The sequence below is a fragment of the Saccostrea cucullata genome, unplaced genomic scaffold (genome assembly GCF_032062105.1).
Source record: "Saccostrea cucullata isolate Sc308-1 unplaced genomic scaffold, CSIRO_AGI_Scuc_v1 ctg2511, whole genome shotgun sequence".
Lineage (NCBI taxonomy): Eukaryota > Metazoa > Mollusca > Bivalvia > Ostreida > Ostreidae > Saccostrea > Saccostrea cuccullata.
The window spans coordinates 173568-190481 of record NW_026922582.1 but is presented as its reverse complement, the minus strand read 5'-3'; the positions used below and the strand labels follow the sequence as shown (position 1 = coordinate 190481).

Sequence of the window (16914 nt, the reverse complement as noted above, 5' to 3'; positions counted from 1 at the left end):
GCTTCTCAATCACAACGGGATTAATCATCAGATACACTTTTAAATGCATCCTGGTATACAGAGAATTGTGTCTAATTGATACAGACCATTGATGATGTAAGTGCAACGTGTAGCTGTTATGTTTACGAACTTGTATGAATATGACTGATTATCACAGCTAGCATCATGTGGTAAGTTTGTACTTCTGATGTCTAATATGTGTTAAGGTTCTATAGCCGCAGATAAGATCTTCCCACTGCAGCAGAAGTGACCTATTGGACAAGCTTAACCTCTGATTTAACAGCCGTTTTCTTTGTGCCCAAAATGATAATTATTGATAGTATACACAGGTCGGATAAATTTTTATCAATTAATCTTAATGCATACTAATAATTTTTGCAGCAATATTGTTCATGTAATTATCTCAATAATATGTTCACTGGTGAAAGAGCAGGATTCGGAATGGAATATTATTCAGTTTCTAACAATAACAAAAGAAATGATACAATTAAAAATGGATTATGCTATATGCAATAAGCACATGTCTCTGAGAACGGACCCAGCGTTTTTATGGTACCTCATGGGTTTTTCGACGACCGTTACATACATATAATATTCATATCCTTCTATGAAATATTCACAAAATATTACTGTTGGAAAATCTAAAATATGTAATAAAACTATAACCTTTTAATAAAATACACCCTCTCTGTAACTACAAAAGAGGAAACTTGACGACAAAATTAAAGTTCTAGGTTATCATTTTCGATTTTTCTGAATTCAAAATTCAGTACTTAATGTTAAACATTTTGCGTCTCATGTTCTTTCTCTTTTACTCAAAAGAATATCAACTTTATCAATTCCCCTTCATCCAGGCATTAAATTACTACATTTAGTATCATTTACATTTTGTTAACCCTTTGGTTATATTTTTTTATCAGCATATATAAAAAGAGAGGGGGCATCCCTGCGCAATGTGCAAAACAAATTATGAATTTTCTGTTTATCGCTGAATAATTTCCAAAAAAACCCTTAAACCTTGGTCATATCTTTTGAATGAGAAGAGACAGGACTTTCATATCACATATTTATGTATATTTAATTTGCCTTTGAAAAGACTTTTCTAAAAGCACTATGATTATGACCCTGACCTGTTAATTTAACCTACTTTTCAAAAGTGTAAACATTACTTAATAAATTATAATATCAGTCAAAATTTTGAAAGAGATTTTTATACTAAACATGTGTTTTACCTGTGAAAACACCATTTTAGATACAGTATGATTTTGACCATGTGACTTTGAAGTTCGATCTACTTTTCACCTTGGTTAAAACTTTTTGATGAGAAGATTTAGAGCTTTCACATTTCAAATTATATAACCTTTGACAAGACTTTCTAAATACTTAGTAACTAAAAAGAATATTATCACGTGAGCTCGTTTGACCTATTTTTCAAAAATGTTGTTTTTTTTCTTATTACTTTTGATAGAGAAGAGATTTGGATTTTTTGTGATCTGTGGCAAGATGTTTTCGAGTATGCAATAATTTCTGACCCCTTAATCTTGACCTTCATGTTTGACCAAAATTTAAAAAGAAACAACTTTGGTGGTAACTTTTGAATTTTATAAGATAGGGCGTTCATATTTGGCATAATTTGTCATTAATAATAGCATCTCACCCACAAAAAACCGAAAGCTAGGGACCACAATTCTTTGAATTTCCATTATTTTTTTTTTTAAATATGTCTTAAATGAGATTTTCAGCTGTGTAAAAAAAGCTATAATTACACTTTTTTATTGTTTGATTTTCGCATACTTAATTTGAAGCATTAATGATACTTTTTTTTAAAGTTGTGTACAAAATAAGGTGTAAAACAAAACCGTCATTAAAATCAACTCCCATCAGTACTTTCAGTACTTTGATTGTTATAGCGAGCGCAGCGAGCATCGCAAAGCGACGTTCGTCACTGCGAGCTCTTAGATCAACGCCTGTACGTAGAGTAAATTTGGACTAGTGCACATTCATTCGAATTCATTAGAATTCATTAGAATTTTTTGACGCAGTAATTTGGACCCACAATGCATCACTTGTTAAAGCTACGTATACAAAGGTTCAACTAAAAGTAATCATGCCCTGATTTAATGGCCAAATATTGAAGATAAAGAGTAAACGAAAAGTTTTTCATTTACTTTTAGCACTGTTCAGGCTTCTTTTTTGAAATGTAAGTTACATACGACGTCATGTGACGTCAGCGTCTAGACGCACCAAATTTCACCTGCAGTTTGACGAGCCCGATCTAAATTATTACAAAATAAATATCTGCGTTCGCTATAACGGTCGCACCGTTAATTATTAAAATCACCATCATTAAACATAGGTCAACCTAAAAACTGACTTATGTCTGGATGTCTAATAATAATGAATCCAAGATCTATCGACATGATCTACATTTTGAAAATGAGTGACTCAAATTTCGCACGGGCCATTCGAAGAATTGTTTACATTTTGTTCTTATTCCAACTAAGATGGCCGGACACCCCCCTTAACCAACGAGACATTAATAAAACAGTATACTTAGAGTATTGAATGAACATAACCCTTACAAGACTTCTTTGATTTCAGTTGGTTAAAAATTTAAATACACAAAACTGTTTTAATGCTTCATCAAATGTTTCATCAAAAGATCTCCATATTTGTAAATTTCATCGATTTTGTTTGATCTTGTTTTGATAAATTTTATTACTAATATAATTTTCATATCTCGATTTGCTAAAAATCATAAAATATGGAGGGGGTATGATGGCAAACGTGCAATATTAAGAGAGCTATATATCATCTCTATAAATATCTTTTATAAAACATGTGCTTTTTTGTGACGCATATATCTTCCTGGTTTATATATTAAGAGAGGTAAGTGATCTTATGACTTCTGATATATTAAAAAATTGGGCATCATTAATTTTATTATGAAAATATACCAGTTTTTATATCTATACTATAGTAATTCATGCATTCATTTTCACGACTAATAAAAGCTAATGTACATATGTCTCAATAAGCGAAGGATTAACAATGCTTCGTTTGGGCTCTTTGCTTTATCAGCATTTGATGTACTTCCGTATGAAACGCCATTTTGGTTCCAAATAATCAGATTATTCTGTCCTGAGTAAATTTACCAAACACACCGATAAGTCACCAGGTGTACCATAACATGCTGGGCCTATATTCTTTTGTGAACGAAACATATAAATTATTCCTTATGAGCGACTAGGGCTCCTGGGCTTTATTATAAGAACATTAATTTTTTCCCTGTATGTTCAAATGCGAATGATTTATGCACATACTATATGTATTAACTTATAAAGAGGAAATAAGAAGATACGAAATAAACAAGAGGCCAAAAGGCCTTATTGGTCACCTGAGAATAAATCAACAATTTAAAGTACTATCTATTTAAGTAAGAAAAATAAACTTGAAAGGGAGAGATGAAGATATAAATTTATGGAGCCAAACGGAATAGTATAGGAAATAATCAATAAAATAGTTACAATGTAGTCTAGGTATCAGATATTAATCTTTAAATGAATTTAGATCTTTCTACCTGTCATTACTTTTGCATTTTCTTCTTTCACTGTTATCATCAAGAATAAACAATTTAATAGTAGTTGAAGACATATACTATACCTTATCCATTCCATCACACACAGGCCTCTGCTGGTCTTTTATGAGTGTATAAAGTACGGAGATAATGTTTATCTCATTTGTTACATATTTATTTTTTACATAATACACCCATACGGGTCAGGAAATTACAAACAATATATATATATATATATACATGTATATATATATATATAATTTTTCTTATATATTCCAAGCTCTCGGATTGGCTCAAACTTGATCACATGATCAATTATATAACAGCATAAAGACTTGAGTTACTATTTATAGATTCTTAAATGCATATCGACCTAATAATGTTTTTAAAAATGGAAAAAGTTTTCTGTAAAACAACATTTGTGCTGGATTCTTAACAGCTAAGACAGAGTATGACTTGATTTCTCTAAAAAAATAAAGTACTTTAGCTCTTTATTTATTTGTGATATTCTGTAATAATAAGTAAGACATAGGATGCCTTGAAGAAGAATCTAATTTATGTTAAAACCTGTAATAGATATGTTTTCTTCAAAAATCAATACAAAATTTAATTAGACAAATTAGCTTTTTAACAAAGGAAATCCCTTAAATTATTCTATCGGTACAAAAAAAAACACAATGCATTATTAAACAGATTTTTTTTAAATCTCTAGTCTCTCAGTGTTAAAAAAAAGACAAGCGAGTTGTGATTTTGTCAATCTCTGTAAAAAAAATATAACAAATGTAGCCCTTTAATTCGGTCAATCCATAGATATATCGACTTCACTTTGTGCTCGGTCGATATGCTTTTCTGTAAAGTCGATATATCTATGGATCGACCTCATCAAAGGGCTATATTTATATGACACACATTTACACATTTTAAATTGTTTTGACAATAAGGTAAATGTTAGGAATGACACCTCTCGACTAACTTGGTCCTCATTTTTGCAGTTCTAAGTTTAGTGCATGCTTTATAAAGTCTCACACTGCCAACTAAAGTTCATATTTTGGATTTAAACTTGTTGCGTTTTCTTACTGACTTGCCTTTTATGAAGAAAATCTAGTGTTTATCTTATTGAATTTAGAAAATAATTAATTTCCGAGAAAAAGATTTCATTTACAGTCAAGATAGAAGTGATATTCATCATTTTGATTTATCATATTTTTTTACAAAGTCTATAATATCTTGGAATATTTATGATTTCACCATTTTCAATTCCTAAATATGATCACTTACTTTAAATTTTGAAATAGGCTGTCTTGTAGTTTGTTTTTTTTTCTTATAATACGTTTTCTTCTATTCTAATATCAGTTTTAGCTCACCTGAGCCTATTTTCAACAACAACAAAGCCATGATTGATCATATTTATATGAAAGCATTTTCAGTTGGTGTTGATTCAAGTTTGTTTACATCATGACCCCGGTTGTAGGCAGGGGCCACAAGGAACAATTTAAGTTTTACATAAGAATACATAGGGAAATTTTTAAAAGTCTTCTTTTAGAACAGCATAGCCATGATTAATCATAAATACATGTATATGGAAGCATCATCAATGAGTGTAGATCCAGGTTTTTTTACGATGTGGACACAACGAGGGTTTTAAGTTTTACATTGACTTATATACGAAAATATCGTTTAAATCTTTTTAAGAACAAACCAATAATTCTTCATATATATATATATATATATATATATATATATATATAGGGAAGCTTCCCGAGGTTTTGTAGATTCAAATTTGTATATATCATGACCCCCTGGGGTAGGGTGGGGTCAAAATGGTTGATCAAAGTTTAACAGAGGAATTTATATAGGAATTTTTTAAAGTATTATTTCTACAAACAACAAAGTCATGATTGCATATTTATAAGGAAGCATCCTCAGGTAGTGTAGATTCAATTTTGTTTGTCATGACCCATGCCCCTTGGGGGGAGTAGGGGGTCATGATTTGGGTCAAATTTTTACATAGGAATATGTAATAAAATATTTTTAATTTCCTCAAGAATAGAAAAGTCAAAATTAGTCATATTGATATGGAAGCATCTTCAGGTAGTGTAAAATCAGACTGGTTCAATCGATTGCTTCCTCGGGGGTTAGGCTCGGCCACAGTCGGGGTTGATTATTTTCAAATGAATAAATGGGAAAATATATGCTCAAGAATAGACCAGTCATTTGTTAAATTGATATGGAAGCATCATCAGATAGTTTGAATTTTAATGTCCCTCCCTTCCGATGTAGACTCTTCAATACTGAACTGATTTTTACTTTTTTCCTATCCAATGTGCTCAGATGACTATAAGCTTCTTGCGTTTTATTATATGGAGAAAGTTTAGCGCTGTTTGTAATTGAATATTTTCTTATTTTTAGCCGGGCTATTGCTCAAAGAGTATTTGCTGGCTTCTGTCAGCCTGTTCAAGGCAGGAAGTCAACCCCTTTGTCGCCATATTAATGTTACGTGCAAAAATATGTAATACTTACTCTCAACCGCTTTTAAGTTAATACACACGTTAAATAAAGCAGCAAAAAATAAAACAAACTATATAAATAAACATCAGAATTTTCAGGACTTTGAAAACTTCAGTCCTACGTCAAAGAACATACTAGTTTATTTGCGTAGGAATTTTTTATGGTCAGTGTTATAGTAGACGAGGAAAAGCAGGAGAGGGAACCAGAATGGCCTGTTTGCGTTCATTCGGTGGTGCCAGGTTATCTCTGATCCTTATAAAATCGAATCATGGTATAAGGACCGCTCAACTAACTGTCTTATCATTTATATTGATATTTTAAAATATTTTTTTCCTCAGAATTTTTATTTTCTTTTTTAAATATGATAATTACATGTATATGTCATCGAAGCCCTTATTTTATTAGTATCATTAATTATGTTTTTAATTGTGTAACACATTCAGTGTCTGAAATTCTTATTTACAACGGTATCTGTTAATAAAAAATGAATGTATGATTCATTTACGAAATTAATTCTACTCTGTAAATGAGCCCGGCTCTCTGTACTCCTGCGCACTTTGATTTGTTAAAAAGAATATGTAACATTTCTTAATATTTTATCATAAGTTACACTATCTTTTCCTTCTAGTCCTCATTCCTTAAAGCTATTCGTAGCAAAACTAAACAAAGTATTATAAGCCGTCATTATGTATGGACTTTGTATTTTCAAAATCTTCTTTCCGAAGGGGATTCATCTTTAGTGTGCTTATTCTATTAGTATAAAAATACAACAATGCATAAATCTTAATAAATGGAGCAAGAATTGACCTGCCTGATTCTTACTTTGCTGGATGCAATGGTTTATTCAAACCTAAAACTGACTTGTAATACTTATTATGGACTGTTTCAAAATAAAATTATGCTTTGAAGACAAAATATCGCTATTTATTCCATGTTGTTCTTAATCTTTTGATCGATTTGAATATAAAAAATAATCCTTCATAAACTATACTTCATTATTATATATGTTAGTACAGGTCTTATAAGAACATCAAATGTTTATATGATAAATTAACAGGAGGAGATTGAAAGTTATGAAATTTACTTTTTTCAAGAGTTCAGATACGTTTTTATTTAATATATCATAGGTTATGTCATATATTAAGTGAGCTATATAGCTCTAGATCTATAAATATTTTTTATAACATTTTGCTTTTTCATGACGTATTTATCTTCATGTTTTATATATTAAATTATTAACAGATCTAGGTGAATGATCGTTGCCACTGCTGATGTAAATAAATTTATTTAACTATCTTAAAATTAGGCAACATTAATTCTACTATAGAAATATACCAGTTTTTATCTATACTTTAGTAATTCATGCATTCATTTTCACGACTAATAAAAATTTTATGTCTCAATAAGCGAAGGATTAACAATGCTTCGTTTGGGCTCTCTGCATTGTCTACATTTGATGTACTTCCATATGAAACGCCATTTTGGTTCGAAATAATCAGATTATGTCCTGAGTAAATTCACTAAACACCGATAAGACACAAGGTATACCAAATGAAACATGCTGGGCCTATATTCTTCTGTGAACGAAATATATATTACTTAGAAGTGACCAGGGTTCCTGAGCTATTATATTTCAACATGATTTATGAAATATAACAATGCTTTAATCTTAATAAATGGAGCAAGAATAAAACTCCCTGATTCTGAATTTGCTGAAATATTGCATGCAATGTTTTATTAAATCTTAAAACTGACTTGTAATATACAGTTATTGACTGGGTATGAGGACAACATATGATTTGTTGGACCTGAAGGTGAAAATGTCCCAGGCCGCAGGCCTCAACACATTTTATCAACACATATCTAAAAATAGATTGATTGATTGTTGTTTAACGTCCCTCTCGAGAATTTTTCACTCATATGGAGACGTCACCGTATGCGGGTGAAGGGCTTCAAATTTAGACCTATACTCGGCACTCAGAGCCATTGAGCAGTGAGGGTTCTTTATCGTACCAGCGCTTACCGTGACACGGGGCCTACGTTTTTTAAGGTCAGATCCGTGACTTTCACTTCTGGTGCCGAGCGCTTGGTGAAGGAACAGTCACTACCTATTTTTACGTCTTAGGTTTGACGCGGCGCCGGGAACGAGAACCGAACCCGGGCCTTCGATCACGAAGCGAACGCTCTACCACTAGGCTACCGTGAACGGTTCTAAAATAGACATATTGCAAATAATCAAGAAACTAGATCTTTGTCCTAATTCTAACATAAGGATTGCCCAGCTTGCTGAGTAATTATTAAGAAATAAGTAACAAATTTATAAACTTCAATGGGAATTGAAGTGGGTCGGTCACGTGATCAAATCCTGTGAAGGCCGAAGGCCTTCTCAGAAGATTTGATCACGTACCGACCCACTTCAATTCCCATTGAAGTTTATAAACTTGTTATTTATTACTTATATATACATTTGAGACAGACGATTGAATATTTTCGAATATAAATTATTGCACTAACCGTCCGTCGTAGATTTTAAAAAATGACGCAAGGTGTAAATCGGTTTGAATGGCGGTTACGCTTCGAATTCATTAAATTAGGCTCAGGATTTTATTTCTAAGGGACTATTCTGTGAAAGGTTACTTGTGATCAGTAATAGTGCTCAGATTGTTGTCTGGGAATATTTCTATTCGTGAAAATTGATAATCAATGCTTAAAAGACACAAGAAACACGGCCGAAAATCGATGATAAAATGTTGGAGGAATTTCGGTCGCCAGAAAGGGATGGACGATCCGATGGATGGAAACACTTGATATGCCAGTTTATTGGCAATCAAGATCAAAACATTTTTAACCTACGATTTTAATAACTAAAGACATATTTATGATGTAAACAAATCACGGGACACTAGAGAAAGCTTACATTGAACTTCGACAGCGCCGAAGTTCTTCATGGCGTGATTGCAATGCTTTGATGTTTTCCAACAGGTTTACACATTTATCGTGAGTAGAATTTGATGAAAAAATTATTGTTTATCATGAAGATTTAACTTAAAGTCTACCCCCAAAATAAGGATAAACGTTAGAGACTGTACAGCTGAAAAAGTGACATAAAACTTGTGAACAAAAACGGTATATTCTCCATCTACACGTCAGGTTAATTAATAGCCAAAATACTATATGAAATACTTGTAAACGTTGTAAATAAAATAATTATTATTCTACTTGCATATTTTGTTCATTTTTATACATGAAAAGCAAGTACAGCAAGTCATTTTATATTTATGCACCGGTAGATATTATTGCGCCGTGTGATTAGGTCACGTATTGACCTCTGACCTCAGACAAACTTCATACAGAATTGAAGATATTTGTTCTCCGTATGTTTATATAATATAGAGATACCACAAATGTATATGTTTATTGATATAATGTTGCTGACAAGAACAAGAGTGTGTCAACTGAAATTGAAATATCTGCGTGGATTTCGATTTCTATAACACCAACCACTTAAAAATACATTTGTGTCAGGATATGACAAAAATGGGCTTTCAATCAGAACCTTCACAAAAATATATAAAATAACATTGTTAGTTCATATCTCATAACCTATGATATCTAGCTAAAAATAAAGTGGGTCTCTGTCCAGTAAAGCTTAAAATGAAAATTTTACACCAAATAGAAAATTCCTAAAAAATTTTTACAGTTCTGCCAATCACAACTGTCGCCAGTGTGGCGCAGTGTTTAGAGCGTCTACTCCAGAGTCGCGGAGTAAGGAGTTAATCCTTACGTCGCGGGGTCGCGGGTTCGAATCCCAATGGCCCTGTGGGGATCCGGGTTAGAACAGGTCCTCAGTACCCCCTTGCTTGTCGTAAAAGGCGACTAAATGGGGCGGTCCTTCGAATGAGACCGTATAAACCGAGGCCCCGTGTCACAACAGGTGTGGCACGATAAAGATCCCTCCCTGCACAAAGGCCGTAAGTGCCGAGCATAGGCCTAAATTTGCAGCCCTTCACCGGCAATGGTGACGTCTCCATATCAGTGAAATATTCTGGAGAGGGACGTTAAACAGTATATAATCAATCATCGAATCCCAATGTGGGACGTGGAGACCGGTCCTTCGGCTAAGACCGTATAAACCGAAGTCCAGTGTCACATTAGGAGCTGGCACGAAAAATACCCCTCCCTGCTCAGTGGCCCTGAGTGCCGAGTATAGGACAAAAATTGCAACCCTTCATCGACGAGTGGTGGCGTCTCCATATGAGTGCCATTGCTTTCATATTTCACATGTGTATTTCTTGTGCCAAGACCTTTCTTCTAGGTGCCACCAAAATTGACCTCTTGACCTTAGAGTTTGACCTAATTTTACAAAACATACCAAACTTTAACCTTGACCATAACTTTTGAACAGTTGGTTGATTGATTGATCGTATATTGTTTAACGTCCCTCTCGAGAATTTTTCACTCATATGTAGACGCCAGTGATTGATTGAACAGTTGGAGCTAGGGCTCTCATACCTCACATGTATATTTATTGTGACAAGACTTTTCAGCTGGTATAAATATCTTTGACCCATTGACCTTGACCAAAGAGGTTGACCAACTTTTTAAAAACTTAAACCTTGGTCATAACTTTTGAACAGTTAGAACTAGGGCTTTCATATTTCACACGTGTATTCCTTGCACTAAACAAGACCTTCCTTTGGGTACCAACACTTTTGACCTTGACTTTTGGAGTTTAGCATGCATTTGAGAGAATTCAACCCTCGCCATAAGCTGCCATACGGGGGCATTAATGTTTCACAAACACATTTTGTTTTTATAATCATAAGTGGGGCTTTAACATCAGAACCCTGATCCAGAAACCTTGAAATTTATAATTTTGGAAGAGGCACCCATCCCCATTATGACTTTATACATACTTCATTGACTTGATAGCCTGGATCAGAGGAAATGATTTTTAAAGAAATAATGCATTTTCACTATATATTAAACAGAAACAGAGCCTCGCGCTAGCATCGGAACCCTTGACCCTGTTCTCATCAATTTCAATAATTTTGGTTGAGGACTTAATGCTGATTACAATCATAAACAGTTTGACTGTTTTATTCCCAGCAGTAAAGAAGAATTTTAAAAACTGCATTAATTTTTGGGGGTTTGGCCCCACCCTTCATGTCCCCTAGGGGCAAATTCGAAGTTTTTCCCCTTTCCTCGCAGATGTTGTATGCCAAATTTGGTTGAAATTTTATCAGCGGTTTCAGAGAAGAAGTTGAAAATGTTCAAAAGTAAATGCACGATGAAGGACGACGGACGAGAAAAAATTAGCACTAGGTCACCTGATGACTCGGGGGACCTAAAATATTGATGAATTTAATGATGGATTAATCTGCATCATTTTATATTTTCTTTTACAGGTTAGAAAAATGAAATCTATACAAAAACTCTTCACAGCAACTGTCGTATTGGTAACAGTAACAGTTCTCTTATGTACTGTCATACAGAGGAGGAGAGGTAACCAAAATAGCAGCTACTACGATATAAATCGACAACACCAATACAAAACTTATAGCATTAACAAGAAAACGGCGCATAAAAGGGGCACTTCGGGATATTCCGTCGATGAAAAAATTAATAATGATACTGTTAATCGTGACAGAAAATCTACAGATGACACAGAATCGATATTTAATACCAGTTTGAGTATCTACACTGCATTAAAAATGTTACCAGATTGTCATTTCCACCTTGTCTCGGAAGAAGAAGTTCAAAGGATTAAACAACAATTGAAGATTAAAGATACACCCCCTTATTCTTACAAGATATATTTACATTTAAATTTAACCAACCATTCTGGTTGCAACATTTCTCATGATTTACCCGACTTGCAACTGATGGACAAGAAGCAAATAGTTCTTGGTGAATTGCCAATTGATTTTGAGTCGCTCACCTGGACCTTGTTTAAAATTTATTCAGCTGGATTAAATATATCTCTGAGCCCAAACTCAATGCGTGAGCCGAATACACGAACATCAGATAGGGATGAACTCCTTTCATTACTCTGGAGCGAAGTCCTGAATAACAGTTCAGATTTTTATTTATGCAATATAAATGATTCTTCGGATTTTTGGCGCGAGTTTATATATTGGACAACTACTGTTTGGCTGGGATACGACTTGTCTTGCTCTTCATTTGAAGGCGGAAATAATGGAAATATTAATTTAACTAAATCGATATCTTATATACCAACAATCCTCTGCTTTTACCTTTCATTACAGTTTGTTTGGATATTTTCCATTTTAGATGTGAAATATGTGTGGATTCAGAATAGATTAACTTCACTCTTTTCCAAGGATAATAACAAGGATGAACATTTGTTTTCTTATACAGAAGTTGACAGACCATGCGGACTACAGCGAATTCTGTTAAAAGCCCTTTATAAAGAGTTTTGTTGCTTTAAAAAGCCTGAACGAAAATTAACGTCTTACCTTTTTCTTATAATGGCTGTCATTGGATTTTATCGCACATATTGTCTATATTCAGAGTTTCAATGGATGATGGAAATTGATCGTGATATAGTTCGGGCGAATGAACCTCTAATCCATTTATTTTTGAAGAATCATCCTCAAATTGGGAAATATCTTGATATTTGTTTCAGTATATTTCCTTTATTACTTTTCATAGTGTTCTCGCCACTTTATTACAGATCTTACATAGAAAAGAATGAGAAGTATGATGAGGAAGAAAGCGATTTTATTGCAAAACATGTTTCTCGTTTTGGAAAAATAAAAAGCCTTGGTAATGAAATGTGTTCGAGTGAACGTAAAAAGGTGTGCGTTTGGTATATGTTTCAAATTCTATTCCATGTATTGATTTTTGTTTTTCCTTGTTTCTCCTTTATGTCTCAGTGTCTTATTGTCAAATTATTTAAAGATGATGCCGTGAATAAAAATGGAGAGGAAGGAGATCCACGGATTGCAGTTGAGCAAAAGAATAATGGAAATGGTAAGGTTGAAAGTAATAGGGAAAACAATGTAAATGCACAAAACGGATATCTATCATCTTTAATAATCACTTGTTGGTACATTTGTCGCATATTTGTATGCGTATTTTTGTATATCATCTCTTATTTCTTAATAATTCGACCCTTGTTGTCATCTATAACATTTTTACTTCGAAGTATAGTATATATAACATTGTTTGCTCTACCGATAAAACCCAGCTTATTTAGATATGCTTTACTTATTGTCACAGCAATATTTTACATTTTAAATTATTATGCGGAAATCCTGAACTTAGAAAGAGAAATCCTCCTTTACATTTTAAAAAAGGGCAAGGGAAATTGGCCTTCTAGAGAGGGTGGTACTAATTTAGAATACCTAACAGAGAGTGAGTACAATGCCATCTCTGAAAAACTGTTGTTTGTTAAGAAAAAAATTTCTCTGTGTGTGTCGAAAGTCTTTGTAGTGATTTTGGTTTGTATTATCCTTTTTCAAGTATTTCTAGACAGCGGTAATTCAGAAACAGTGGCACAAATAAAATACCACCTTGAGTTAGCCTTATTTTTTATGAGTCCATATGCAGTGACAGTTTGTGTCAAAGCAAATAAAACAGATTTTTTGAGTTTTGCAGAAAAAAAGGTAATAGACAAAGCTATCGAAGGACTCATCAAGAATCGTCAAGCAAATAACAGTATCGAACAACCAAGCAGACAAAATTAAAAAAAAACTATCAACCAATCATCATTAGCATTTTGATAATAACTTGAGCTTACGGTCTAAATACGTATACTCTTGATCAGTCAAAAAACTAACTGGGTATAAAACACAAATATACAACAAACCACTTTTGGGTTTTTTTTCCCCAGTTTTTGGATAATATTTACTCATTCACCTTACAACTCAAAAAAAAGGAGTTCCTTCAAACTAAATGAATTTATACAAAATACTGTAAAATAAGTAAAATTCGGATAAATAATTTTCGTTGTAGTCATTTTATGATTGGAGTTTCATTTTTTGTCAAAGAACACGATCATATTATCAAATTCTCAGGAAATAATGTTTCCTCAGAATAATAAAATCTAACCCCAGTAAGCTCTCCTAAATAATTTATTTTGCATGAAGTCTTCCATTCACAATGGACTTATAGTGATTGAATTGTTTCTTTTTAAGGTCTCTTATATCAAGACGAAAGACTTTATAGTTATTCTACTGTTTCTTTTTTTTCAATTTTTTCCCCTTTTTCTTCTCGGAACGAATTTCTTGGAATGTTCATGCATTGTAGAGATTTTGTTTGAAAGATATTGTCTACACAGGTGTCTGCACTATTTAGGATCAATTAAATTAAATAGATATTTTATTTGTTGAGGCACTGCCTATGTCTGGATACTGCATGTATGAGGTTTATTTTAGTTATTGAGGATTGAAATAAAATGTTATTAAATAGAGATTTTGTATATTCCCTATATACTTGGTTACTAATTGCCCGTAAAATTGGATCAACTTAAGTCGGCAGTACAATGACGATTAGCTCCTCAAATTTAGGTGTATTAGTGACGATTAATCACCAGGGGGTTAATGCTCTCCTCATGGCTTTTCTTTAGCATGATATAAACATTTAGAGAAAATACTTAATTAATTTTGTTACCGCGGTTATGCATGTCATTTGTTACTACTGTTATGGCTTTTGTTGCTGTGGGTACAGAAGTGATATTTATTTTATTTGACATGAATCGTTTTAGATACATGTCGCGATAATATGTTTTGTTTAACTTATGATTTTGAGAAAGCGTGATGAATGTATGATACTTTTTATATTTTATTTTTGTCTTTTGTTGTGTGACGGTTGTGTGCAAAAGATATACTATCTTTTGTTTGTACATAGTATTTGGTGAGAAGTGCTGTAATATTGTTGTATGAGTGTGAATGTCTTTGTCTCTATATGTGTGTTGTATTGTTGATGAATGATGTTCATGAGGTTTAAAAGAAGGGGACAGTGTAGTGTATGTGACCCCCCCTCCTTTTTTTAATTTTATGTAATGTAGTTAGGTTAAATGACATTCTAATCCACAATAGTGTTTTTTTTTTCATTCTGAGTCAATGACTAATATTTTACTATATATGTATTGGCTTGGGCGGGTTGATTTCTCCTATCAAATAAAGTCAATGTATGTCTAATTACAGAAAAAATATGAACAGGCAATAAGTATGTTCTCTAAATGATAGAAATAATGTTATACAGTGCACAACGTTGATGTTTTCATGCTTAAGGACGTCAAGGTGTTGAGTGATAAAGAAATCAACAAAAGAATAAGCTTTTTATGCGCTAAAGTCAGAAACGAATGGGGAGTAGACAAGACTACTGACCATACTCCCTTGAATTCATATAGTATAGAAAAAAAACGATGGATGTGCTTCTGCAGAAAAATTGGCATAAGTATTCAAAGTACTAGTGAGAAATGAGAAGGAGGTATTGATTCTTGCCAGGAGAAGTGATATCCCTTCTGGTGTGTTGGTTCAAATTAATTTTTTAATTAGAATTCGGAGATATTTCCTAAACATTTAAGTTTTGATATTCATTGTGAGTTGGAATATTATGCATTTCAACATTTATTAGATAATTACAAAGCTTCAGTTTTTGTTTCATTGACTTGGAATAGATTATTTGATTATACATTGTGAAACCTGCTAGATTCATTGTCTTCAAATTATTTGTTTGTGTTTACATATGTTGTGTTTTCTTAATACACTAAGTTACCTGTAGCTATCCAATACGTTATTGAATACTGTCCAGTATTTTTAATAATGGACCGATTTTTAAACTTATTGGACAGTTTCAGGTAACTTATTGGACTGTTTTGGGCCTTGTAAGAAATAGAAAAGTATTAAAAGAACAAAAGATGATGTCAGACACATGTACTAATGTTTTAATTATAAAGCCATATTTACCTCCAAAACAGCCCGTAATTGTTTTATTATGAATCAGAAAAAAGATAAGACATTGAGGACTGAAAGACTGCTGATAACTAATATCTGTTTATAATTTTCGTGATTTCCTTTCGCCGAGAGAAAGACATCGAAGTATTGAGAAAAATGAGGTCACAATGCTGCTGCATGTGCACTGACCCTTCACTGAATATGTCTTCAAATCTAGTGAATTTGTTGTGTTATCAGCTTTCTTCGTTTTCATAAGTTTTAGGGTCTATTTGTAGACTGGGATTTTAACTATATAAGATATTTATATCACAGTTTCAATGTTGCTTTATTTTAATTTGTCAACAACTGATGTAATTAATTTTGTTCTCCTCTTAAAACAACCATAATATGCCCTCTAAAAAAATTAGCTACTACCGATAATTGTCAGTTGATGAATGAATTGGTGTTTATAAGTAGAAAAACATTTCTTACAGAATGTGAGATTAATGTGTACATATATGTATATACTATGTATTTATACAATGTAAATAAAAATATAGTAATTTTTGACAGCTAGTATACACTTACTTTAAAAAATTGCTCGTAAATTGCTTCGGGTTTATAGAAACATTAACTCAAATAAGAAAGAGAATCAATAGAGAAAAATGTCGCATGCATGGGTTATTTTAGTAAGTAACAGGGCCCGCCGTTAAAAAACATACTAAAGTCTGAGAATGCTCTCAAGTCTGAGAATTTTCTCAAATCCAAATTCTCAGACTCAGCAGCCTTCATAAAAGAGTTGAGAAAAATAAGAATTCATTAAACTCTGTTTTATTCTCAAATTCTCAGCTAAGTAATTCTCAAGACTTGAGTTGAGATTTTTTTTTGAGAATTCTTAAAGTTTTATGACGGCGGACCCAGAAT

At 32.7% G+C, this 16914-nt stretch overlaps 1 protein-coding gene across 1 annotated transcript; it reads left to right on the top strand.

Moving 5' to 3' along the window:
* Positions 1 to 223: 223 nt before the first annotated feature.
* On the top strand, positions 224 to 16431 carry LOC134261989 (uncharacterized). Its single transcript, XM_062744370.1, has 2 exons — positions 224 to 329; positions 11494 to 16431. The coding sequence occupies exon 2, from the start codon at positions 11503 to 11505 to the stop codon at positions 13795 to 13797; it is 2295 nt and encodes a 764-aa protein (XP_062600354.1). The 5' UTR covers positions 224 to 329; positions 11494 to 11502; the 3' UTR covers positions 13798 to 16431.
* The last annotated feature ends 483 nt before the right edge of the window (positions 16432 to 16914 follow it).